Consider the following 26,938-nt stretch of genomic DNA (forward strand, 5'->3'; position numbering starts at 1 on the left):
CCTTAAAAATAAAAAAATACTGCTTGCTCTGTGGTCCCACAGGAGAGCAGGCTTTTGATCCAGCTCTAGCTAATCAAGCTCATTGTTGAATAAGTGTTGGACTGGAACAAAAACCTGCAAACAAGTTACGAGTGCCCAGTACCATGACTGACGAATACTCCAGAGCCAGCTGACAACCATTACTATGGCGTGAAGGTGTGCCGGTTGTTTCAAATGGGGCACACGAATTATTGTTGACGTTACATGAATGTTATAGTAAATAACGTGAAGCTAGCCGGCTACCTTCATGCGACTCAGTGGTTGAAGACATGCAATTGAATAGTGACAACATTCCTTTAAAACTAACTAAATTAAAACAATTATTATTGTTAGTTTAATCAATCAGAAAAAGCAAAACTCGCGGACACATTCGTGGCAGACTGACCAATCACGTAGTCGAGAGATGTGACACCAGTCGAAACAATAAGTTGCCCGTTTTGAATCGAAGGTCTTGTGCCAGGTATTGAAACTAGTTTGCTTCGTGATTTCTTCTGAAAACTGGTGGTATTGCACGGTAAACGGTCCGCGGTGGGTTTACCCACGCTCATCTTGGGGGCCGCCATGCTTTTTTCCCCCCGTGGTGACGAATGTTGATGTTTTGAATTACATCAACCCAATCAGAGCTGGGATTGCTCAGTCGCTACCAATCACAGAAGCAGTTGTTAGGTAGCGTGTCTGTGTGAGGGCAGCTTCCGTAGCTGTCGGCGCTGGATAGCGGTGAGTTGATTATCCAAGATGACAAATGCATGTTTTAAATGTCTATTACCATTTAGTGAACGTATTTTGCTGAATAGGAAGCTGCGATTCTGTGAAATAAAGACATAACTCCGATTTACAACAAACTGATGGTTAGGAAACTCGAACATGCAGATGGGGTTCTGTTTGTGAGTTGCCTTTGTTTTGCCCAGTCTTCAACCTTACAAAACTATTAGAGCTTTGTTTATCTTTAGATTAGGGTTACACTAATGTCTTTGAAATACAATATCCCAGCCTGCCAGCCCATTTTGCATTCTAGTGAATACGGTCATCGGTCTGCAATGTGGATAGACACTTAGCTTTCAAATGACACACATGTAGACTATTCGAGACTAGAAAGTAGCAGACTATGACCTTCAAACGTAGGCTTTATAGATCTATAATATTTGATTTGCATAAATATTGCATATAGCCCAGGGCTCTCCAACCCTGTTTCGGGAGAACTCCGTCCTGTAGGTTTTCGCTCCAACCTAATTTAGCCAACTGATTCTAATAGTTGGCTGCTTAATAAACCAGGTTAGTTGCAACTGGGGTTGAAACAAAAACCTACAGGAGGGTAGCTCTCCGGGAACAGTGTTGGAGTTAAAACCTACAGGAGGGTAGCTCTCCGGGAACAGTGTTGGAGAGTCCTGATCCAGCCTAACAAAGATTTAAATCTATGTTTTATCATATCTGTTATGAAATCAGCATGTTGCAATCACTTTATTTTACTAGGCAAGTCAGTTAAAAACACATTCTTATTTTCAATGACGGCCTAGGAACAGTGGGTTAACTGCCTGTTCAGGGGCAGAACGACAGATTTGTACCTTGTCAGCTCGGGGATTTGAACTTGCAACCTTTCGGTTACTAGCCCAATGCTCTAACCACTAGGCTACCCTGCCGCCCCACATGTTGCTCTAATCATCAGAAAGAATCCCTTTTGTCATCTCTTGCTATATTTTAAAGAGGCTGCTCAAAGCCTCAAACCAAAAGTCCCCCCTTTCAGACCTCATGCCAACGAGTATTTTGTGATACATAAGCTAGTAAAGTTCTCTCTTTATTTTTATTTTTTTCTCAACCTTTGCAAGGTTACCCTTACTGATGCCTGGACAGTCATTTGCTCAAGAACCTAAAATTACATGAAGTTAAATGCGTGCATGTGTAACATCACAACCGCAATTTATTCATCTTAAAGTGATTATTTGAACTATTGGACATTGTGTTTATCATGTTCACAACCACTTTACTACTTAAAGATACTGATGTGGCCCTCTGCTTGCTGCCTACATCAGCCAGCAAATGAGATACGTTTCTGGTCATGTGACCTTGGGGCAGAGCCATGGCGATGCCAGGACTTAATTAGTGAGGTGCAACGTCTACACATATAAATGCAGCCTAATGTGTAGAACTGACACAATTTCCTATTCTACATGACATAAAAAAAACATGCCTGTGACAAGACACTAATTTGCTGAGCAGGTGTGGGGTGGGTGGAAGGGGTTAAATCTAGCATGACGGGGGTGGGGTTGGGAGGAGTGGCTATATGTTTCCAGTCGGCCACAGTTTGAACTGAAGTTTTGGGGATTGTAACATTAGTCTTCAGATTAGCCTTTGTCTTTGTCTCTCAGGCTGCTTTCCTAATTAGACTCAGTGTTGTCAAAACAAGGAGCTGTTGGACAGTCTGATGAAGGAGACTAGTCTTTGTTAACCTCTGTCTCTCTCATACTGTGACTCCAGTCATCTCAGGTCAGGGTCTGACCCCTTGCAGAGGGAATACAGACGGAGTCTCAGCTAACTTTCCCTGTCACACAGACCCAATACTATAAAACAGAGGTACAGTAGCTCCTGGTAGAATTTGTCCTAAGACACCGATCTGGGATCAGTTAACCTTCCCAAATCGTAACCATACCCATTATGAGGGAAACCGTAAAACTTTAGACCAGTGTCTATGGGAAACTTCATCCTACTCCAGAGCGCTCTGTGAGCACTGCAAGAGAAGAGGCGTGCCTCTCATAGGGAGCTGTATGTGTGGTGGGTTAAGATGAGAGAGACTTACAGCTCAGTAAGGATGCTGTTATGCTCTAGACTAGAAGTGATGGCCCAACTGCTCACTTTACAAAATGCTCTTAGCAGAGGCAGTCCTGTTGTTGTGACAGCGCTTTGAGGTAAACATGGGCTGACAGGAGACCCGGGGAATATAGCCAGGCCTTCTACTGACAACACAGGGCATTGTGCAAGACCCACAAGAGGTAGGCTGGATCTAAGAGACATCTAAAAATGAAAACGCTAAAATAATTGACTGTTTAATGTATAATAATAAGGGTATTACCAGGGGTGAGGATATAGTGTCAAGTTTCATCACTATTGAATTGTAGGAGAGGACAATGTCACTGGGAAAATCAACCCTTATTATTATTATTTATTTATTTATCCTCTTTTTATCTTGTCTCATCATCGCTGCAACTCCCCACCGGGCTCGGGAGGCCAAGGTTGAGCCATGTGTCCTCCAAAACATGACCTGTCAAACTGCGCTTCCTAACACCCGCACCAATGTGTCGGAGGAAACACAGTTCAACTGACGACCGAGGTCAGCCTGCAGGCACCCGGCCCGCCATAAGGAGTCGCTTGAGCGCGATGAGCCAAGTAAAGCCCCACTCCGGCCAAACCCTCCCCTAACCCGGATGACACTGGGCCAATTGTGCGCCGCCCTATGGGACTCCTGATCACGGCCGGTTGTGATACCGCCCGGAATCGAACCCGTGTCTGTAGCACTGCGATGCATTGCCTTAGACCGCTGCTCCACTCGGGAGGCATAAAACCCAAGTGAATAATTCCACCACGTCTAAATTCCCAATTCAACCCCAGGGCCTACTGTATGTGGCCCACTGTATGTGACCTACTGTATGTGACCTACTGTGACCTATGTATTGGCCTACTGTATGTGACCTACTGTATGTGACCTACTGTATGTGACCTACAACCTACTGTATGGGCCTACTGTATGTGACCTACTGTATGTGACCTACTGTATGTGACCTACTGTATGTGACCTACTGTATGTGACCTACTGTATGTGGCCTTACAGGTCAATGTGCCTTACAGGCAGTAGTATCAACATGACTGCCAGTATTTCTAAAATAACATCTTTCCCTCCTTTTTGAATGTCATCCGTCCCTGTGTATTATTTATATTATATCAGTTTTATCCATCAGTGTATCTGATTGGGCCATATAATGCAGGCAGTCATAACATGTCAGCCTCTTCCGCTGTATATTGTTCTGGTTTCTCCAGTCTTATTCCGCTATAGCGCTAGCTGTGTGTCACTGGGAGAGGGAATAGAATGGCTGTGACTAGAGGGGAAGTCAGATCTCCATCAATGTACTCCATGTTTGTTTGAGTAGCGTTGAAAGGAAAGAAATGTTCTTAGGGTAAATGGACAATTAGTGGGGCTAGGGTTTTTCTTCAGGCCGTTTTATTTTTACTTTTTTCCAATAGCAATTTTTTCAAAATGTCTATATTTTTGGCTTTCTTTGAATTTTCAACAGCTGCCGAGTGAATAATTTACAATGACTAGGTCTATATTAGTGAATGTTTAGGCTATATTGCAAATCATACGTCTATAAATACTGTACATGTCCAGCTCACAATATGGCCTGATACGCAAAGACCTATTCTTCTGACATGATGGGTGGGGGGGGACGTTAGCTGGTGGCGAGGGGGGTGGCGGGTGCTCTGTTGAGGTGTCTGAGTCATTGGCATGAACACTGACCTAATTGTGAAAGCAATACAAGACCCCGATAAGATCAGTCCACTCTCTCAACACCGGCCCAGCACCGCACACACCAGCCAGCGGCCAATACAATAAAGATTAGTCACCAGTATTCTATTCCGTGTCATTGTATGGGGACATGGGCCCAGCAGCCCCAGACACGTCCGTTTCAATTCAAAGCAGTCGTATTCATATCACTAGACTGTTATTTGCTCTGGGCTGACCCATTGATTGCTGGCTCTAAGCCTCTGACTCCTCAAATAGGCACCCTGCTCAGCTGTTTGGCGGCTGGGTTGCTGCTAGCAACAATGAAAAGAGCAATGTGGAGATCAGTCTGTTCAATCATCTCTGTGTTCAGGAACAGGGGAGAGGGGGGCTAGATGGCTACATTGTAAGGCTGTGACTTGTGATTTGTTTTGCATCTGTCACTCTCGGTCCCAGACAGGTGTCTGTTTCTAAAACAGTAGGATTAGCTCTGATTGTGCTGATAGTTGCACACAGATCCCTGGTCAGTCCCCCTTTAAAACTCACATTAAGATCAAATCGAGCTTTAGCACCCACCCTTCCACTGCCTTCTGCTGCCCAGAGAGGGGACATCAGAGGTGGGATTCATTCCCTCCCCATCTGGGGTCCACAGGGAGAAGCACCATCTCTGACATGGGGTCTGTAAGCCTCTTAGCCCTCCAGTGGCCCAGCCCTCTTTCAGCCCATGTTTTCCTAATGTAGGCTTGTAAAGAGAGCAAGGGCCTTGTAGACTGTTTGAATTGGGACTCCCTTTGTGCTCCTAATAGACTGGTCATGTTTGATAATGACTGCCTTCGTAGAGTGAAACCTTTTTCTCTGATTTTATTAGATCCCCATTAGAGACAGCTAGTCTTCCTGGGGTCTGACACATAGGACTAACGAAAAATACATTACACACAGAAATACTTTACAATTGACATACATTTAAAACATTAACAAAGACATTACAGCCTTTTATATAAAACAACCTTTGGAGACCAGGGGCGGTGATTCCAATGAGGAACCTACTGCAGTCCCTTGTGGATCAGGCGGTAGAGCATAGCGCTTGCAACGACAGGGTTGTGGGTTCGATTCCCATGGGGGACCAGTAGGAAAATGTATTATGTACTCACTACTGTAAGTCGCTCTGCAGAAGACCGTCTGCTAAATGGTTCTGGTTCTGATATCCCTATTCCCTCTGTTAGAAGCCCCCTTCTTACTGACTGGTAATGACGATATAGGCCTTGGTCTATTTAGGCCTAGTTTTGGTTGTATGATTGTTTTTAGTGTCATACTGTGCTCCATGTTGACTCTTGTATCCAGTCATACAACTTAATTACATTTGTCAACTGTATGTAAATTCTGCTGCTTGTGATTCCTGAACTATTGTCTGAATGTTGTCCCCCAGTCAGTGGTCATAGAGGTAAAAGACACCCAATGGGGCTTTTCTATTCACTGGTGGATTTGGGATCCCCTGTAATTGCGCGCCCGCTGTCGCTGGGAGCCATGTGACTGTAGGAGGCCGGCGGGTGACTGTAGGAGGCCGGCGGGTGACTGTAGGAGGCCGGCGGGTGACTGTAGGAGGCCGGCGGGTGACTGTAGGAGGCCGGCGGGTGACTGTAGGAGGCCGGCGGGTGACTGTAGGAGGCCGGCGGGTGACTGTAGGAGGCCGGCGGGTGACTGTAGGAGGCCGGCGGGTGACTGTAGGAGGCCGGCGGGTCTGAGGGATCCCCTGTAATTGCGCTGTCGCTGGGAGCCATGTGACTGTAGGAGGCCGGCGGGTGACTTTAGGAGGCCGGCGGGTCTGAGGGATCCCCTGTAATTGCGCGCCCGCTGTCGCTGGGAGCCATGTGACTGTAGGAGGCCAGCGGGTGACTGTAGGAGGCCGGCGGGTGACTGTAGGAGGCCGGCGGGTGACTGTAGGAGGCCGGCGGGTGACTGTAGGAGGCCGGCGGGTGACTGTAGGAGGCCGGCGGGTGACTGTAGGAGGCCGGCGGGTGACTGTAGGAGGCCGGCGGGTGACTGTAGGAGGCCGGCGGGTCTGAGGGCCTGTGACTGTAGGGGGCCGGCGGGTGACTGTAGGAGGCCGGCGGGTGACTGTAGGAGGCCGGCGGGTGACTGTAGGAGGCCGGCGGGTGACTGTAGGAGGCCGGCGGGTGACTGTAGGAGGCCGGCGGTTCTGAGGGATCCCCTGTAATTGCGCTGTCGCTGGGAGCCATGTGACTGTAGGAGGCCGGCGGGTGACTGTAGGAGGCCGGCGGGTGACTGTGGGAGGCCGGCGGGTGACTGTGGGAGGCCGGCGGGTGACTGTGGGAGGGCGGCGGGTGACTTTGGGAGGCCGGCGGGTGACTGTGGGAGGCGGCGGGTGACTGTAGGAGGGCGGCGGGTGACTGTGGGAGGCCGGCGGGTGACTGTGGGAGGCCGGCGGCTCTGTGAGCCTGTAGGAGGCCGGCGGCTCTGGGAGCCATGTGACTGTAGGAGTCCAGCTGACACAGATGGTTCCACTCAGATGCTGCTACCACTCTTTGTTTTTCCAGGAACATATTTGGTGTGTAATCTTGGATTAACAGACAGAGATTTAGAGTTTAATGTCCAGCTGAATGTCAACAGCTACCCCAAAGACACAGGCAGGGTATTATGGAGGAGATAGCCTAGTGGGGTTTGTCCCTAGACCCACAGCCAGGGGATCGCGGGGGTAGAGATCCTATCAGATGTCTCTGGTGGTGTGTCCCAACTCATTCTCAATCCCAATTCGAGTTCCTTGTGTAATGTAACACACACACCCCATGGGTGACAGAGACTGCCAGATAAAACCAGGTGGCTGCATGTGGCCTCTCTCTTGATATCAGTCACTGGCCGTGTGATCTTATTATGTTAAGACCCTAATCCCTACCTATGATGAATGCACACCGGAATGGAGGGATGAAATGGAGAGATAATGAAGGATATAGGGGATTGTACACTGGTTTGGGGGATATGGCTGTGCGATGTTGAGTGGTTGTGATAGTCCTAAATGTTCTCTGATCCTTGATACTCCATGATAGGTGTTCAGAGGGCCCTCTGTACAGGCCCTTGATTTAGTCTGTTGTGGTGGGATTCAGTTCTACTCTAGGTTCCTAGAAGGACTGGACTGACCTGTAGGATTCACTTCTACTCTAGGTCCCTAGTAGGACTGGACTGACCTGTAGGACTCAGTTCTACTCTAGGTTCCTAGAAGGACTGGACTGACCTGTAGGATTCACTTCTACTCTAGGTCCCTAGTAGGACTGGACTGACCTGTAGGACTCAGTTCTACTCTAGGTTCCTAGTAGGACTGGACTGACCTGTAGGACTCAGTTCTACTCTAGGTTCCTAGTAGGACTGGTCTGACCTGTCGATTCAGTTCTACTCTAGGTTCCTAGTAGGACTGGACTGACCTGTAGGACTCAGTTCTACTCTAGGTTCCTAGTAGGACTGGACTGACCTGTAGGACTCAGTTCTACTCTAGGTTCCTAGTAGGACTGGACTGACCTGTAGGACTCAGTTCTACTCTAGGTTCCTAGTAGGACTGGTCTGACCTGTCGATTCAGTTCTACTCTAGGTTCCTAGTAGGACTGGACTGACCTGTAGGACTCAGTTCTACTCTAGGTTCCTAGTAGGACTGGACTGACCTGTAGGACTCAGTTCTACTCTAGGTTCCTAGTAGGACTGGACTGACCTGTAGGACTCAGTTCTACTCTAGGTTCCTAGTAGGACTGGACTGACCTGTAGGACTCAGTTCTACTCTAGGTTCCTAGTAGGACTGGACTGACCTGTGGGATTCACTTCTACTCTGGGTCCCTAGTAGGACTGGACTGACCTGTGGGATTCAGTTCTACTCTAGGTCCCTAGTAGGACTGGACTGACCTGTGGGATTCACTTCTACTCTGGGTCCCTAGTAGGACTGGACTGACCTGTAGGACTCAGTTCTACTCTAGGTTCCTAGAAGGACTGGACTGACCTGTGGGATTCACTTCTACTCTAGGTTCCTAGTAGGACTGGACTGACCTGTAGGACTCAGTTCTACTCTAGGTTCCTAGAAGGACTGGACTGACCTGTGGGATTCACTTCTACTCTAGGTTCCTAGTAGGACTGGACTGACCTGTAGGACTCAGTTCTACTCTCGGTTCCTAGAAGGACTGGACTGACCTGTAGGACTCAGTTCTACTCTAGGTTCCTAGTAGGACTGGACTGACCTGTAGGACTCAGTTCTACTCTAGGTTCCTAGTAGGACTGGACTGACCTGTAGGACTCAGTTCTACTCTAGGTTCCCTATATGCTATACTATATGCCATTTAGCAGTTCGCTTTTATCCAAAGCGACTTACAGTCATGTGTGCATACATTCTACTCGTATGGGTGGTGGAATCGAACCCACTACCCTGGTTACAAGCGCCATGCTCTACCAACTGAGCTACAGAAGGACCTAGAAGGACTGGACTGACCTGTAGGACTCAGTTCTACTCTAGGTTCCTAGTAGGACTGGACTGACCTGTAGGACTCAGTTCTACTCTAGGTTCCTAGTAGGACTGGTCTGACCTGTCGATTCAGTTCTACTCTAGGTTCCTAGTAGGACTGGACTGACCTGTAGGACTCAGTTCTACTCTAGGTTCCTAGTAGGACTGGACTGACCTGTAGGACTCAGTTCTACTCTAGGTTCCTAGTAGGACTGGACTGACCTGTCGATTCAGTTCTACTCTAGGTTCCTAGTAGGACTGGACTGACCTGTAGGACTCAGTTCTACTCTAGGTCCCTAGTAGGACTGGACTGACCTGTAGGACTCAGTTCTACTCTAGGTTCCTAGAAGGACTGGACTGACCTGTAGGACTCAGTTCTACTCTAGGTTCCTAGTAGGACTGGACTGACCTGTAGGACCAGGGGGCTGCTATGATCAGAGAAGTGCACACAAACTGGGTTCACTGCAGTTTGTCAGACCCTTTTTCTCTTTCCTCCAATAAGAGCATATCTTCACAGTGACACACATTGAGAGACAATCACACACATTCACCACAGATTATTCCAGGACTCCTAGTGTAGAAGCAAAAACATGGCAGGGTGGAGGGATGAAACATGACCAGGATGTAGCGATAGAGGCAGTGGTATATGCAGTAGGATGTAGCGATAGAGGCAGTGGTATATGCAGTAGGATGTAGGGATAGAGGCAGTGGTATATGCAGCAGGATGTAGCGATAGAGGCAGTGGTATATGCAGTAGGATGTAGGGATATAGGCAGGGGTATATGCAGTAGGATGTAGCGATAGAGGCAGTGGTATATGCAGTAGGATGTAGCGATAGAGGCAGTGGTATATGCAGTAGGATGTAGCGATAGAGGCAGTGGTATATGCAGTAGGATGTAGGGATAGAGGCAGGGTATATGCAGTAGGATGTAGGGATAGAGGCAGTGGTATATGCAGTAGGATGTAGGGATAGAGGCAGGGGTATATGCAGTAGGATGTAGGGATAGAGGCAGGGGTATATGCAGTAGGATGTAGGGATAGAGGCAGGGGTATATGCAGTAGGATGTAGGGATATAGGCAGGGGTATATGCAGCAGGGGTATATGCAGCAGGGGTATATGCAGCAGGGGTATATGCAGCAGGGGTATATGCAGCAGGATGTAGGTATAGAAGCAGGGGTATATGCAGTAGGATGTAGGGATATAGGCAGGGGTATATGCAGTAGGATGTAGGGATAGAGGCAGTGGTATATGCAGTAGGATGTAGGGATAGAGGCAGGGGTATATGCAGCAGGGGTATATGCAGTAGGATGTAGGGATAGAGGCAGTGGTATATGCAGTAGGATGTAGGGATAGAGGCAGGGGTATATGCAGCAGGGGTATATGCAGTAGGATGTAGGGATAGAGGCAGGGGTATATGCAGTAGGATGTAGGGATATAGGCAGGGGTATATGCAGTAGGGGTATATGCAGTAGGATGTAGGGATAGAGGCAGGGGTATATGCAGCAGGGGTATATGCAGTAGGATGTAGGGATAGAGGCAGGGGTATATGCAGCAGGGGTATATGCAGTAGGATGTAGGGATAGAGGCAGGGGTATATGCAGTAGGATGTAGGGATAGAGGCAGGGGTATATGCAGCAGGGGTATATGCAGTAGGATGTAGGGATAGATGGCAGGGGTATATGCAGTAGGATGTAGGGATATAGGCAGGGGTATATGCAGTAGGATGTAGGGATAGAGGCAGGGGTATATGCAGCAGGGGTACAGGGGTATATGCAGTAGGCATGAAAGGTGGAGCAATATCAGCAATAGGATATGGATTCAGTTTGTATTTGGGGTGAGAGGTGGGAGAAGAGTATCGTGTGTGTGTTGAAAGGGACAGAGGGGTAATGGGATTAGGGTTAGCGCCTTTCGCGGGCTCAGGGAGAGCCACCTGACACTCGGTCTGTTGGGGACCTGGGGATTGTGGGGACGGGGGGTACAGGACGCGGGGTCTAATCCATGTCCGTCTTTGGGAAGTCATTCCCAGAGCTCTGAGATTTAGGGCTTTGGTTTCCGCTCTGCTAGCTTTGGTTAATAATGTTATTGGTGGGATGTGAGACATGGAGAGAAAGGGGGATGAATAGAGAGAAAGAGAGGAATTCATTACCCTGTGGTGGTCTTGCAGGACAGAGTCCTAAGCCAAAAGCATGGTGTCTGAATATAACCAGGTTTGATATGATCTATAATGTAGCCTACACCTCTAAACCCTCCCCAGAACACATACACCTCTAAACCCTCCCCAGAACACATACACCTCTAAACCCTCCCCAGAACACATACATCTCTGAAACCCTCCCCAGAACACCTACACCTCTAAACCCTCCCCCAGAACACCTACACCTCTAAACCCTCCCCAGAACACATACACCTCTAAACACTCCCAGAACACATACACCTCTAAACCCTTCCCATAACACCTACACCTCTAAACCCTCCCCAGAACACCTACACCTCTAAACCCTAAACCCTCCCCAGAACACATACACCTCTAAACCCTCCCCAGAACACCTACACCTCTAAACCCTCCCCAGAACACCTACATCTCTAAACACTCCCCAGAACACATACACCTCTAAACCCTCCCCAGAACACATACACCTCTAAACCCTCCCCAGAACACATACACCTCTAAACCCTCCCCAGAACACCTACACCTCTAAACCCTCCCCAGAACACATACACCTCTAAACCCTCCCCAGAACACCTACACCTCTAAACCCTCCCCATAACACATACACCTCTAAACCCTCCCCAGAACACCTACACCTCTAAACCCTCCCCAGAACACCTACACCTTCAAACCCTCCCCAGAACACCTACATCTCTAAACCCTCCCCAGAACACCTACACCTCTAAACCCTCCCCAGAACACCTACACCTCTAAACCCTCCCCAGAACACCTACATCTCTAAACCCTCCCCAGAACACATACACCTCTAAACCCTCCCCAGAACACATACACCTCTAAACCCTCCCCCAGAACACATACACCTCTAAACTCTCCCCAGAACACATACACCTCTAAACCCTCCCCAGAACACCTACACCTCAAACCCTCCCCAGAACACATACACCTCTAAACCCTCCCCAGAACACCTACACCTCTAAACCCTCCCCAGAACACCTACACCTCTAAACCCTCCCCAGAACACATACACCTCTAAACCCTCCCCAGAACACATACACCTCTAAACCCTCCCCAGAACACATACACCTCTAAACCCTCCCCAGAACACATACACCTTCAAACCCTCCCCAGAACACATACACCTCTAAACCCTCCCCAGAACACCTACACCTCTAAACCCTCCCCAGAACACCTACACCTCTAAACCCTCCCCAGAACACATACACCTCTAAACCCTCCCCAGAACACATACACCTCTAAACCCTCCCCAGAACACATACACCTCTAAAGCCCTCCCCAGAACACATACACCTCTAAACCCCTCCCCAGAACACATACACCTCTAAACTCTACCGTTCAAAGGTTTGGGGTCACTAAGAAATGTCCTTGTTTTTTTGAAAGAAAAGCACTTTTTTTGTCCATTTAAAATAACATCAAATTAATCAGAAATGCAGTGTAGACATTGTTAATGTTATAAATGACTATTGTTGCTGGAAACGGCAGATTTAAAAAAAAAAAAAAAAAAAATGAATATCTACATAGGCGTACAGAGGTCCATTATCAGCAACCATCACTCACTCCTGTGTTCCAATGGCACGTTGTGTTAGCTAATCCAAGTTTATCATTTTAAAAGGCTAATTGATCATTAGAAAACCATTTTGCAATTGTTAGCACAGCTGAAAACTGTTGTCCTGATCAAAGAAGCAATAAAACTGGCCTTCTTTAGACTAGTTGAGTATCTGTGCTTTTCAGCATAGAAAGAAATGTTTCTTTCAAAAACAAGGCCATTTCTTAGTGACCCCAGACTGTTGAACGGTATGTGGAAGTCATCCTCACCAGGGCTAGATCGGGGAAAAATTAGATGTATTATCTCTACCATACCTTTTTTATCATGCAGTTGTTGTTTCTGTTTAAATGTCCTTACGTTGGAAAAAAAAGGGTATTTCAGTTTTTTTGCGTGTGTGTAAAGATTGAGTCACTCTCTCCCATCCGGCAGGTTGCGTTCTGAGTAAAAGTCAATACCCTGAGTGGTGCTGCGGTGTTTGTTCAGATGACACACTGTTGTGTGTGTGTGTGTGTGTGTGTGTGGCAGTCAACAAAGACTACGCGTTCCATTTCCATGGCTCCCCACAGAACTGGATAACTGTCCTGAAGACCCTGGTCAACATGGCTGATGCAGGGAGGGCAGTGTTAGGGACTGATGCTGGTATGAAGCTGTACTGAAGACCCTGGTCAACATGGCTGATGCAGTGTTAGGGACTGATGCTGGTATGAAGCTGTACTGAAGACCCTGGTCAACATGGCTGATGCAGTGTTAGGGACTGATGCTGGTATGAAGCTGTACTGAAGACCCTGGTCAACATGGCTGATGCAGTGTTAGGGACTGATGCTGGTATGAAGCTGTACTGAAGACCCTGGTCAACATGGCTGATGCAGGGAGGGCAGTGTTAGGGACTGATGCTAGTATGAAGCTGTACTGAAGACCCTGGTCAACATGGCTGATGCAGGGAGGGCAGTGTTAGGGACTGATGCTAGTATGAAGCTGTCCTGAAGACCCTGGTCAACATGGCTGATGCAGGGAGAGCAGTGTTAGGGACTGATGCTGGTATGAAGCTGTACTGGAGACCCTGGTCCCAACATGGCTGATGCAGGGAGGGCAGTGTTAGGGACTGATGCTGGTATGAAGCTATACGGTAGACCCTGGTCAGCATGGCTGATGCAGTGTTAGGGACTAATGCTGGTATGAAGCTGTACTGTAGACCCTGGTCAACATGGCTGATGCAGTGTTAGGGACTAATGCTGGTATGAAGCTGTACTGAAGACCCTGGTCACCATGGCTGATGCAGTGTTAGGGACTGATGCTAGTATGAAGATGTACTGAAGACCCTGGTCAACATGGCTGATGCAGTGTTAGGGACTGATGCTAGTATGAAGCTGTACTGAAGACCCTGGTCAACATGGCTGATGCAGTGTTAGCGACTGATGCTAGTATGAAGATGTACTGAAGACCCTGGTCACCATGGCTGATGCAGTGTTAGGGACTGATGCTGGTATGAAGCGGTCCTGAAGACCCTGGTCAGCATGGCTGATGCAGGGAGGGCAGTGTTGGGGACTGATGCTGTCCTGAAGACCCTGGTCAACATGGCTGATGCAGGGAGGGCAGTGTTAGGGACTGATGCTGGTATGAAGCTGTACTGAAGACCCTGGTCAGCATGGCTGATGCAGTGTTAGGGACTGATGCTGGTATGAAGCTGTACTGTAGACCCTGGTCAAATTGGCTGATGCAGTGTTAGGGACTGATGCTGGTATGAAGCTGTACTGAAGACCCTGGTCAACGTGGCTGATGCAGGGAGGGCAGTGTTAGGGACTGATGCTGGTATGAAGCTGTACTGTAGACCCTGGTCAACATGGCTGATGCAGGGAGGGCAGTGTTAGGGACTGATGCTGGTATGAAGCTGTACTGTAGACCCTGGTCAACATGGCTGATGCAGGGAGGGCAGTGTTAGGGACTGATGCTGGTATGAAGCTGTCCTGAAGACCCTGGTCAACATGGCTGATGCAGGGAGGGCAGTGTTAGGGACTGATGCTGGTATGAAGCTGTCCTGAAGACCCTGGTCAACATGGCTGATGCAGGGAGGGCAGTGTTAGGGACTGATGCTAGTATGCAGTGATAGGGACTGATGCTAGTATGAAGCTGTACTGTAGACCCTGGTCAGCATGGCTGATGCAGTGTTAGGGACTGATGCTAGTATGAAGCTGTACTGAAGACCCTGGTCAACATGGCTGATGCAGGGAGGGCAGTGTTAGGGACTGATGCTTGTATGAAGCTGTACTGAAGACCCTGGTCAACATGGCTGATGCAGGGAGGGCAGTGTTAGGGACTGATGCTGGTATGAAGCTGTACTGAAGACCCTGGTCAACGCGGCTGATGCAGGGAGGGCAGTGTTAGGGACTGATGCTAGTATGAAGCTGTCCTGTAGACCCTGGTCAGCATGGCTGATGCAGTGTTAGGGACTGATGCTGGTATGAAGCTGTACTGAAGACCCTGGTCAACATGGCTGATGCAGGGAGGGCAGTGTTAGGGACTGATGCTAGTATGAAGCTGTACTGTAGATCCTGGTCAACATGGCTGATGCAGTGTTAGGGACTGATGCTGGTATGAAGCTGTACTGAAGACCCTGGTCAGCATGGCTGATGCAGTGTTAGGGACTGATGCTAGTATGAAGCTGTCCTGAAGACCCTGGTCAACATGGCTGATGCAGGGAGGGCAGTGTTAGGGACTGATGCTGGTATGAAGCTGTACTGAAGACCCTGGTCAGCATGGCTGATGCAGTGTTAGGGACTGATGCTGGTATGAAGCTGTACTGTAGACCCTGGTCAAATTGGCTGATGCAGTGTTAGGGACTGATGCTGGTATGAAGCTGTACTGTAGATCCTGGTCAACATGGTTGATGCAGTGTTAGGGACTGATGCTAGTATGAAGACCCTGGTCAACATGGCTGATGCAGGGAGGGCAGTGTTAGGGACTGATGCTGGTATGAAGCTATACTGAAGACCCTGGTCAACATGGCTGATGCAGTGTTAGGGACTGATGCTAATATGAAGCTGTCCTGAAGACCTGGTCAACATGGCTGATGCAGGGAGGGCAGTGTTAGGGACTGATGCTGGTATGAAGCTGTACTGAAGACCCTGGTCAACATGGCTGATGCAGGGAGGGCAGTGTTAGGGACTGATGAGTATGAAGCTGTCCTGAAGACCCTGGTCAACATGGCTGATGCAGGGAGAGCAGTGTTAGGGACTGATGCTGGTATGAAGCTGTACTGGAGACCCTGGTCAACATGGCTGATGCAGGGAGGGCAGTGTTAGGGACTGATGCTGGTATGAAGCTATACGGTAGACCCTGGTCAGCATGGCTGATGCAGTGTTAGGGACTAATGCTGGTATGAAGCTGTACTGTAGACCCTGGTCAACATGGCTGATGCAGTGTTAGGGACTAATGCTGGTATGAAGATGTACTGAAGACCCTGGTCAACATGGCTGATGCAGTGTTAGGGACTGATGCTAGTATGAAGCTGTACTGAAGACCCTGGTCAACATGGCTGATGCAGTGTTAGCGACTGATGCTAGTATGAAGATGTACTGAAGACCCTGGTCACCATGGCTGATGCAGTGTTAGGGACTGATGCTGGTATGAAGCGGTCCTGTAGACCCTGGTCAACATGGCTGATGCAGGGAGGGCAGTGTTAGGGACTGATGCTGGTATGAAGCTGTCCTGAAGACCCTGGTCAACATGGCTGATGCAGGGAAGGGACTGATGCTGGTATGAAGCTGTACTGAAGACCCTGGTCAACATGGCTGATGCAGTGTTAGGGACTGATGCTGGTATGAAGCTGTACTGTAGACCCTGGTCAACATGGCTGATGCAGTGTTAGGGACTGATGCTGGTATGAAGCTGTACTGAAGACCCTGGTCCATGGCTGATGCAGGGAGGGCAGTGTTAGGGACTGATGCTGGTATGAAGCTGTACTGTAGACCCTGGTCAACATGGCTGATGCAGTGTTAGGGACTGATGCTGGTATGAAGAGGGGAGACCCTGGTCAACATGGCTGATGCAAGGAGGGCAGTGTTAGGGACTGATGCTGGTATGAAGCTGTACTGTAGACCCTGGTCAACATGGCTGATGCAGGGAGGGCAGTGTTAGGGACTGATGCTGGTATGAAGCTGTACTGTAGACCCTGGTCAACATGGCTGATGCAGGGAGGGCAGTGTTAGGGACTGATGCTGGTATGAAGCTGTCCTGAAGACCCTGGTCAACATGGCTGATGCAGGGAGGGCAGTGTTAGGGACTGATGCTAGTATGCAGTGATAGGGACTGATGCTAGTATGAAGCTGTACTGTAGACCCTGGTCAGCATGGCTGATGCAGTGTTAGGGACTGATGCTAGTATGAAGCTGTACTGAAGACCCTGGTCAACATGGCTGATGCAGTGTTAGGGACTGATGCTGGTATGAAGCTGTACTGAAGACCCTGGTCAGCATGGCTGATGCAGTGATAGGGACTGATGCTAGTATGAAGCTGCTAGGCTGGTATGTTTGTCCGTGATCTGCAAGGTGTCGATTGGTCAATCTCACACAGGGTCAAAGGTTAGGCTGGTTCTGTGGTGTCAACGGGCTGTAGAGCCCCTGAGAATGAAACACCAGGGAGTGTGACACTAGTCTGCACTGCACACTACTCCTAGAGCTGCTAATAGACTAGCTGCTGTGACAGCTCACCCCTCACCTGTCTGTCCCCTGAATGAGCGCTGTAATGATGTGTGTTGTGTTTGTGTAGGTGGTGAGATGTTCCGCAGTGCGCTGGGGAAGACCTTGGGCTTCGTGGGATACACCATCCAGTACGGCTGCGTCGCCCACTGTGCCTTTGAGTACATCGGAGAGTTTGTTGCGGTGTGTAGGATACTTTTCTCTCTGTGGCCATGGTCTGTGAATTCCCAAGTAACAACTTCAATGCCTGTGAATTTACCCACAGTGCTCTGGTCCTTCTATGGAGCCCACCATCACAAGCCACGACGTTGTCTTCTCAGAACGGTTGAGTCGCCATCTCTGCAGAATCGAGAAGTGAGTTTTAGTTTTCAACTTGAAATTCTCAAAGTTGGTAAAGTAAAACGTAGTTTACTCTGAGTGGTGTCTTTTTGCACCGTAACCCCTTGATGTTCTCCCTGATATCTGTGAATCACATCACACCCCATTGATCCTGTCTTCTCTGTCTGCAGTGGTGATATAGTCATCGCTAAGAGTCCATTTGATCCACAAATGAACATCTGTAAAAGAGTCATCGGTTTGGAGGAGACAAAGTCTGCACCAGTGGCCCCTCGGATGTCTTCAAGACCCACCAATACGTAAGTATTCATCAACAGTCATGTCCCAGGACTCTCAGCCACACGTAAAGTATTCATCAACAGTCATGTCCCAGGACTCTCAGCCACATGTAAAGTATTCATCAACAGTCATGCCCCAGGACTCTCAGCCACACGTAAAGTATTCATCAACAGTCCCAGGACTCTCAGCCACATGTAAAGTATTCATCAACAGTCCCAGGACTCTCAGCCACATGTAAAGTATTCATCAACAGTCATGTCACAGGACTCTCAGCCACACGTAAAGTATTCATCAACAGTCATGTCCCAGGACTCTCAGCCACATGTAAAGTATTCATCAACAGTCATGTCCCAGGACTCTCAGCCACATGTAAAGTATTCATCAACAGTCATGTCCCAGGACTCTCAGCCACACGTAAAGTATTCATCAACAGTCATGTCCCAGGACTCTCAGCCACATGTAAAGTATTCATCAACAGTCATGCCCCAGGACTCTCAGCCACATGTAAAGTATTCATCAACAGTCATGCCCCAGGACTCTCAGCCACATGTAAAGTATTCATCAACAGTCCCAGGACTCTCAGCCACATGTAAAGTATTCATCAACAGACATGCCCCAGGACTCTCAGCCACATGTAAAGTATTCATCAACAGTCATGTCCCAGGACTCTCAGCCACATGTAAAGTATTCATCAACAGTCATGTCCCAGGACTCTCAGCCACATGTAAAGTATTCATCAACAGTCATGTCCCAGGACTCTCAGCCACACGTAAAGTATTCATCAACAGTCATGTCCCAGGACTCTCAGCCACACGTAAAGTATTCATCAACAGTCATGCCCCAGGACTCTCAGCCACACGTAAAGTATTCATCAACAGTCCCAGGACTCTCAGCCACATGTAAAGTATTCATCAACAGTCATGCCCCAGGACTCTCAGCCACATGTAAAGTATTCATCAACAGTCATGTCCCAGGACTCTCAGCCACATGTAAAGTATTCATCAACAGTCATGTCCCAGGACTCTCAGCCACATGTAAAGTATTCATCAACAGTCATGCCCCAGGACTCTCAGCCACATGTAAAGTATTCATCAACAGTCCCAGGACTCTCAGCCACATGTAAAGTATTCATCAACAGTCATGTCCCAGGACTCTCAGCCACATGTAAAGTATTCATCAACAGTCATGCCCCAGGACTCTCAGCCACATGTAAAGTATTCATCAACAGTCCCAGGACTCTCAGCCACATGTAAAGTATTCTACCTTTAGTTTACCAGGTAAGAGTATTGAGAGCACATTTACAACAACGACCTGGAGAAGACTTTGACGAGGGCTTGACATGAGCCAGTAAAGCGATACATTCTGGATGAACGATTAAGCCTTGTCAAGACACTTCATGTTGTGTTTCAGATAGTCTCTCATTTCAGTCAATCATCTTCATAAGTAGCCAAACACCTGTGTCTTCAACTCAATCCCAGTGTGTTCTGGGTGTTTAGATTCCAGACCAGGCACATCCATCTTGTGTCGTCAGTCCAAATATCATCCTTTGACAGCGACTGTATTTCCTCAAAACCGTGGTTGTGGTGGAACCACTGTCATTGCATTCTTATTACTGCTCCCCCGGCCACGCCGCCCTCAGCCACCGCTCAGCCTGCCAATCTCTCTGAAGCCTGTTAGAGTTAGTGCCAACCGAGTGGACAGGTTGATGGGTGGGCTGAGGTGTTTGTGTTGTGTGTGTGTACACACACTCTCACATGAACAGTGGACGTATAGGTGAATGTAACCACACACAGGATGTGCTGGTGTCATCCAGGAAATGAAAGAAACTAATTTTCCTCTGGGAACAGGTTTCATCTCTACACACAGGCAGTAAAGCTATATTGAACAGGTTTAATCTCTACACATATCTTGGTCAAAGGTCTCAGCCTACAGATGTACTCTCTTAATTGGATCACTCTGTTGGCGTAGAAAATGCATACATGTTGTGTATTCAAGTTTTAAAACGTATTCTAATGTTTGCTATTCACACTTTAAAATGTCAGACCTTGATTTACCCTTATTTAAAATGTATCAACCCATACAAAAATGTCCATTCATTTTAATCCACATAATAGTCCACATTTCCTGTTACTGCAGGATTATTTCCCTGCCGTGAGAAACTGGTCAAATTAAGATGGCAGATCGGTACCTCTGAAATGTGTCTCAGTGCAAGACATAGGTCAACAATGCATAAGACCAGACCAATCTCTGTAGGATTTCCCCTGTCAAAACACACACCAAAATATCTGTCAACACAGTTGGTTGTGGTGTTAATGAAATAGAAGCCTTGTGTGACATAAGGCATCCCACCATGCATGTTTTTGTTTGTGTGCTATATGAGAGCCTGTCCTCACCTCCTCTTTCTTCTGACAGGCTGGCAGGTTCTTTCCTCCACATTGATGATGAGGAGATGGACAAATTGGCTTGTCACCTCTTAGGAGTCTTTCCTACAGTATGTCTGCTGCATTGTCACAACAAAGACATTTGATCCATGATATGATGGTGGGTGTCTTTGAGAGAGACAGAGGGGAGAGAGAGCCTTCAGAGTCTAAAGCTATCCCCTCCATGTTAGACAAAACACAGTACCTCAATGATATTAGTCTAATGATCAGAGAGAGCATGGTGAGGCCTTAAACAACACTACCTCAATCATGTTATCTTAATGAGTGAAGCAGGTGAGGCCTGAAACAGCACTACCTCAATCATGTTATCTTAATGAGCGACGCATGGTGAGGCCTTAAACAGCACTACCTCAATCATGTTATCTTAATGAGCGAAGCAGGGTGAGGCCTTAAACAGCACTACCTCAATCATGTTATCTTAATGAGCGACGCAGGGTGAGGCCTTAAACAGCACTACCTCAGTCATGTTATCTTAATGAGCGACGCAGGGTGAGGCCTGAAACAGCACTACCTCAATCATGTTATCTTAATGAGCGAAGCAGGGTGAGGCCTTAAACAGCACTACCTCAATCATGTTATCTTAATGAGCGAAGCAGGGTGAGGCCTTAAACAGCACTACCTCAATCATGTTATCTTAATGAGCGATGCATGGTGAGGCCTTAAACAGCACTACCTCAATCATGTTATCTTAATGAGCGACGCATGGTGAGGCCTTAAACAGCACTACCTCAATCATGTTATCTTAATGAGCGAAGCAGGGTGAGGCCTTAAACAGCACTACCTCAATCATGTTATCTTAATGAGCGACGCATGGTGAGGCCTTAAACAGCACTACCTCAATCATGTTATCTTAATGAGCGAAGCAGGGTGAGGCCTTAAACAGCACTACCTCAATCATGTTATCTTAAAGCGACGCATGGTGAGGCCTTAAACAGCACTACCTCAATCATGTTATCTTAATGAGCGAAGCAGGGTGAGGCCTTAAACAGCACTACCTCAATCATGTTATCTTAATGAGCGAAGCAGGGTGAGGCCTTAAACAGCACTACCTCAATCATGTTATCTTAATGAGCGAAGCAGGGTGAGGCCTTAAACAGCACTACCTCAATCATGTTATCTTAATGAGCGACTCAGGGTGAGGCCTAAACAGCACTACCTCAATCATGTTATCTTAATGAGCGACTCAGGGTGAGGCCTGACCAGGCTGTTGGAACGGCAGACTTCACTATCCAGGTGAGCTCAGCTTTCCCACCTTGACACGTCTCTGACAGGTACACATAGCCTCGCCCCCACCCCTTCAACCACCCAACCACAGAACAGGTTCCATCACTCCCTCTGAGTCCCATCACAACACAGCCGCCAGGTTGAGTTGAGATACGCCACTCAACCTAAACCCTAGCTGGGCACACAGTCTGACTGGATGACTGGGCTGGCTGGAAGTGTGTTGTGGAAAGTAACAATGTCTGTTGATTATGGTTTGGCTGAGCGCTCTCATTCTGTTCTGGTGACTCAGTGTAGGGAGTTGGGACAGGGCATGTCAGACTGGGAGCTTAGTGTCATGGAGAAGTAGGTAAACAGTTCATGAGGAGTGTTTGCTTCTCTGCCTGTCAATCATGCAGGTGCTTATCCTTGACATCCTCTCTACCTTCACTCAACACTGGTGTGTGATCCATAAATGCGTTTTCAGAGACTGCTGTGGTTATGATGGCCTGCGGTGAGCTTGCAGGTGTTTAATCAGAGAAGAAGAGTTCCACCAACTATGACGGGGGACAGAATTTGTCTACCTCGTTCCAATACCACCAGTATCATACCCCTAGGTAATAACCAGATCCATTTGAACATCCAGTGCAGGTAAAATGAAAGGAGAGGTTAGTTCTACCCTCTGGTTAAGTTAGGGTTCAAGAGGAGAACGTCAGGGACATCCGTTTCTACAAATGATAGAGTCTGGCCTCTCTTTACACCATCCCAGTCATAATAAAATGTACGATTCTGACATGTGTTAACATGCAAGGTGATGTGTGAACCCTCGGTCTTTCACCACCATAATATACTGCAATAATAATATATGTTTCAGAGGAGTAACTTTGAAATGCCCTGTCTGAGACTCCATGTGGAATGTTCTCTACAGGGTCATTAGTTTGATGCTCCGAATCAATCAGAGCTTTGGTGTTTGTGTGTCTGTGTATTTGTTGATCACTCTTGATTGACTCGCAGCAGATCGATCTAAATGTATTGACCTTGTTAGTAGTGGACAGAATGGAGTCTAGATCCTGAATAGAGTTGACCTATACCTTGATGTTGGATTAGTTAGGTAGTTCCTTCACTCCGTGGGCCCTAAGCTTTGACCACCACTAATGTATCCTACCTAGTGTTTGCTAAACTCTGAGGCAGTGTAATGGACTCAGATTAGACCTTCTGCTAGCCTAAAAAGCACTTTCAGTAACGTTTCTATGGAGACTTGAACCCGCTTTGAAACCAGAAGTAGTCTGAACCTGTGTTCAAGCAGCCGCCCCTTTTGTGTCTCCTAAAACATAGATGAGCGTGCCTACCGACAGGGTCGTGTTGATGATATTACACCCCTGACTTTCTGAGCAGGACAAAGGCAGTGAGTCAGTCTAAGATGGAGGCTGAGGCTGGAGCATAGCAGGGGCTTATGGTCCAGCAGATGACAAACGGCACCGGCGTTCCTCTCTGGTCTCCGTGTGCTTGGGAGCAGCCATATGTTGCCATGCTACTGAGGGGTAATGGTGGGAATGCAGCAGGCTGACATATGCTTCTCAGATGACATTGGTTTGTGTCGTCGTTGTTCTCGGGGGCCGAGTTGTTTACCTCGTGTTAGGTCAATATGTCACTGCATCACGATTAGTGTCAGCTCATCTGGCTCATCCATGGAATATGAAACACAACACAATGCATAGGTTAATACTGCATAAGGATTCTGGATGTTGGGACGATTGCGATACGATGGACGCACACAATTGGAATCAAGACATCAGTGTTTGCGTGTGTCCCCCCTCTGATAATGTTCTCATCTGATTTCATCTCCCTCTCCTTTTCTCCCCAAGACCTTGTTCATTAAAAAGTTAGGCAACACAAACACAGTTGCAGATTGTGATGCCCATTATGACAATATAATGTGTTGTTCATCCTGTCTTCACATATAGGAGGGACGAGGAACTTAATTAGGGCCTTGACAAGATTATTCTAGTAAAGTGATGAGATGAATCATAATTGGTGTCACTGTGGATTAGCGCTCGCTCCGATTGGCCACCCCACTGGCAGCTCGGGCCTCACTAATGGAGACCAGTGGACGATTCAGACTGAAAATCTTCAGCCCTGGCCCCTCTCTCTCTCTCCCCCTCTATATCTCCCTTGGTAAGAGGGGTTAGATCTCAGCCAACAGCCTAATGGCCCCTTTTGAAGTCCCACTAAATCCCCCTGACCCTGCCCCCGTTACACATGACCCCTTGCTCCTATGACCGTCCGGGGCTAAAGGAGGACAGACCAGGGTTGACGTTAAGTTGGGTTGAGGGAAAGTGGGGGGTTCAGTTGGGCGAGGCGGCTGAGGTGGGCTCTCTTTACATAATGGTGGGTGGAGGGTGCTGGCGCTGTATTGTCTCACTCCTTCATGTAAACAAAGTTTAAAAGCTAGGTCAGGGAATCGTGTTGTTTACAGTATAACTGGCTGTTGCAGTCGTCATGGAACAAATTCAATATTTTCTATCGTTGTGTTTTTCCCGTGTCATCCCGTGGGTGTGTGTCTTGCTGTGGGTGTGTGTCTTGCTGTGGGTGTGTGTCTTGCTGTGGGTGTGTGTCTTGCTGTGGGTGTGTGTCTTGCTGTGGGTGTGTGTCTTGCTGTGGGTGTGTGTCTTACCGTGGGTGTGTCTTGCCGTGGGGTGTGTCTTGCCGTGGGGGTGTGTCTAGGTTCCAAAAGGGCACGTGTGGCTGGAAGGGGATAATCTTAGGAATTCCACAGACTCCAGGAGCTACGGCCCAGTTCCCTATGCCCTGATTCGAGGCCGTGTCTGCTTAAAGGTAAGGAGGGGAACATCGCCGGACCCATCTCACATTCATTTGAACCTTTAGAGTTAGTATAATGGTCTGCATAAAGAGTTAGTAGAATGCTCTGGTCTGTATAGAGAGAAATCTGTGCCACGTTTACGATATCACAGCCTCCTTTTGTCTTTGCCCATGGCCATGGTGAAATATGAAATGCCTTGCACTGAAATTGATTGTAGGTTTTGCTTTGCCTGGATTCAAAATATTCCTTATTCCCCATTCTGTGGCAAGTTGAGTAAATGTAAACACTCAAACAAGTTGGAAGTTCAAGACAGATCTGTCTCGTAGACCAAGGCCTGGGCTATTGTCTAGCTGTCCATTCTGCTGTGTTGTCATGTCACTGGATGTCATAGCAACCATGACCCTGGAAACAGGTCAGACAACCTTCTGTCCGTTTGACTGGACAGCAGCCGTCCACTGGGGGCCCAATGACGAGACCTGACGACAGTTTTATGAAGTCTCATACATCATTTAAATCCACGTTACCAAGCGTATCCAGGAAGTGAGGATGTTGGAATAGTCATGATAAACACATTATGTAATGGATAAATGTTGTTTGTTCTTCTTTTACGAGAGCCCTATAGTACCCTTTTAACCCAACGTCTTCTGTCTTCTGCTTTGTTTGTTTTGGTGATTTTCTCTCTTTCCAGCTCTGGCCTCTACATCATGTTGGTGCCCTCAACCAAAGTCCCACAGGACGAGTCGTAAAAAGGAGTGACTGAGTCTACTGATCTGTGTACATGCATCATTTTGTAATATTTTCTAATTAAAGGCATATTTATCTTGAAGAATCTTGTCCCTCTCAGTTTGACTGACAATTTGAGTTCATTTGGGTTGAATTGTAGGGTGTGTTTTTGTCAAATGTGAAAATCCATGGATAGTTGGATCTGCAGGTCGATAACGTACCAGGCACAGTAATCTGGGGTTCCAGTGTGTTGGCAGGAGCAGCACCCTGCTCTGTAGGAACAGCGTCACGTGAGGAGAGAGTTACACTGTGCCTCTCTGGAGCTGCTAGTGGTAGAGGAGGAGAAGGACAGACTTGTTGCTCTCACGCTCCACTTTGGTATGATTTTGGACTAACAGAAGAACTCATCTCTGACCCAGCTAACTCAACAGATTACAGTGCATAGCTGAAATCCAGCATCCAAGAAGTAGAGGCCATTCATTTAAATCAGTTGAATTGTCCTGGAATGGACGTCTTCTGCCACTGTAGATCTGAGATGCCTACTTTTAGAATCTCTACGTGTATAATTGACTGGCCTACAATGCAGGGCGTGCTGTATGTATCATCCCTGACAGACATGGAAAATGGGGGTCAGGAAGGATCAAAGACGCTCAACATCTACAAAGGAATACAAAAAGTGTTATTCATTTCAACTTTACCTTTTCTCACTGTTGTGGTAAAACAAAAGCTTTTCTTGGCGATTAATATTTCATTGGGCCAACAAGGCAATTGGACAAATGTTAACATTTCCCATTTAGCCATTCAATATTTATAAGCACTTCGTAAGGCAAAGCTCACAACTGAATAGTTAGTGTATACACTCTACACTACTATTCTATTGATGTGGGGAGGAAGAGAGATGTTTGGCATTTTGGGGAATGCTTTGCAATCTGTGTGACAAGTTTTCAGGGTCAACTGCAAATACACAAAATATCTTTCAATATCAAACCTGTAATACGTGCAGTCCGCCAGAACAACGTGCTCTCCATCAGCCGCTGAGAACAACGTGCTCTCCATCAGCCGCTGAGAACAACGTGCTCTCCATCAGCCGCTGAGAACAACGTGCTCTCCATCAGCCGCTGAGAACAACGTGCTCTCCATCAGCCGCTGAGAACAACGTGCTCTCCATCAGCCGCTGAGAACAACGTGCTCTCCATCAGCCGCTGAGAACAACGTGCTCTCCATCAGCCGCTGAGAACAACGTGCTCTCCATCAGCCGCTGAGAACAACGTGCTCTCCATCAGCCGCTGAGAACAACGTGCTCTCCATCAGCCGCTGACAATATGACTGCAAACAGTGCATTCGGAAAGTACTCAGATCCCTTAACTAGACCATTTACTCAGTACTTTATTGAAGCACCTTTGCCAGCGATTACAGACTCAGGTCTTCTTGGGTATGACGCTACAAGCTTGGCACATCTGTATTTGGGGAGTTTCTCCCATTCTTCTCTATAGATCCCCTCAAGCTCTGTCTGGTTGGATGGGAACTTCGCTGCACAGCTATTTTCAGGTCTCTCCAGAGATGTCTGATCGGGTTCAAGTCCGGGCTCTGGCTGGGCCACTCAAGGACATTGAGATTTGTCCCAAAGCCACTCCTGCTGTATATTTAGGGCTGTTGTCCTGTTGGAAGGTGAACCTTCAACCCAGTCTGA

The 26,938-nt window shown here is 47.8% G+C and overlaps 2 protein-coding genes and 1 long non-coding RNA gene across 6 annotated transcripts in view; 1 reads left to right on the forward strand and 2 right to left on the reverse strand.

Moving 5' to 3' along the window:
• LOC118381080 (elongator complex protein 4) overlaps positions 1–755 on the reverse strand; it is a 45,342-nt gene extending 44,587 nt beyond the window's left edge. For both annotated transcript variants that reach the window (XM_052516115.1, XM_052516114.1), the window contains exon 1: positions 425–755. In XM_052516115.1, the coding sequence (XP_052372075.1) occupies positions 425–602 (178 nt within the window). In that variant the 5' untranslated portion in view covers positions 603–755. The remainder of the gene's footprint in view (positions 1–424) is intronic.
• Positions 1–21,887, reverse strand: part of LOC127928762 (uncharacterized) — an 89,837-nt gene extending 67,950 nt beyond the window's left edge. For 2 of the 3 annotated variants that reach the window (XR_008132094.1, XR_008132096.1), the window contains exons 1-3: positions 21,661–21,887; positions 21,446–21,607; positions 20,800–21,393 (exon numbers count right to left, since the gene is read on the reverse strand). This is a non-coding gene — a long non-coding RNA (uncharacterized LOC127928762). The remainder of the gene's footprint in view (positions 1–20,799; positions 21,394–21,445; positions 21,608–21,660) is intronic. The other variant, XR_008132095.1, reaches the window with a different exon arrangement.
• LOC118380984 (mitochondrial inner membrane protease subunit 1) lies at positions 174–25,354 on the forward strand. The gene is given in 7 exon segments (XM_052516116.1): positions 174–195; positions 17,519–17,631; positions 17,714–17,802; positions 17,958–18,025; positions 18,028–18,083; positions 24,429–24,539; positions 25,214–25,354. Coding segments are annotated over 6 exon segments (501 nt in total). The 5' UTR covers positions 174–195; positions 17,519–17,526; the 3' UTR covers positions 25,286–25,354.
• Positions 25,355–26,938: the final 1,584 nt, after the last annotated feature.

The sequence above is a fragment of the Oncorhynchus keta genome, unplaced genomic scaffold (genome assembly GCF_023373465.1).
Source record: "Oncorhynchus keta strain PuntledgeMale-10-30-2019 unplaced genomic scaffold, Oket_V2 Un_scaffold_3710_pilon_pilon, whole genome shotgun sequence".
Lineage (NCBI taxonomy): Eukaryota > Metazoa > Chordata > Actinopteri > Salmoniformes > Salmonidae > Oncorhynchus > Oncorhynchus keta.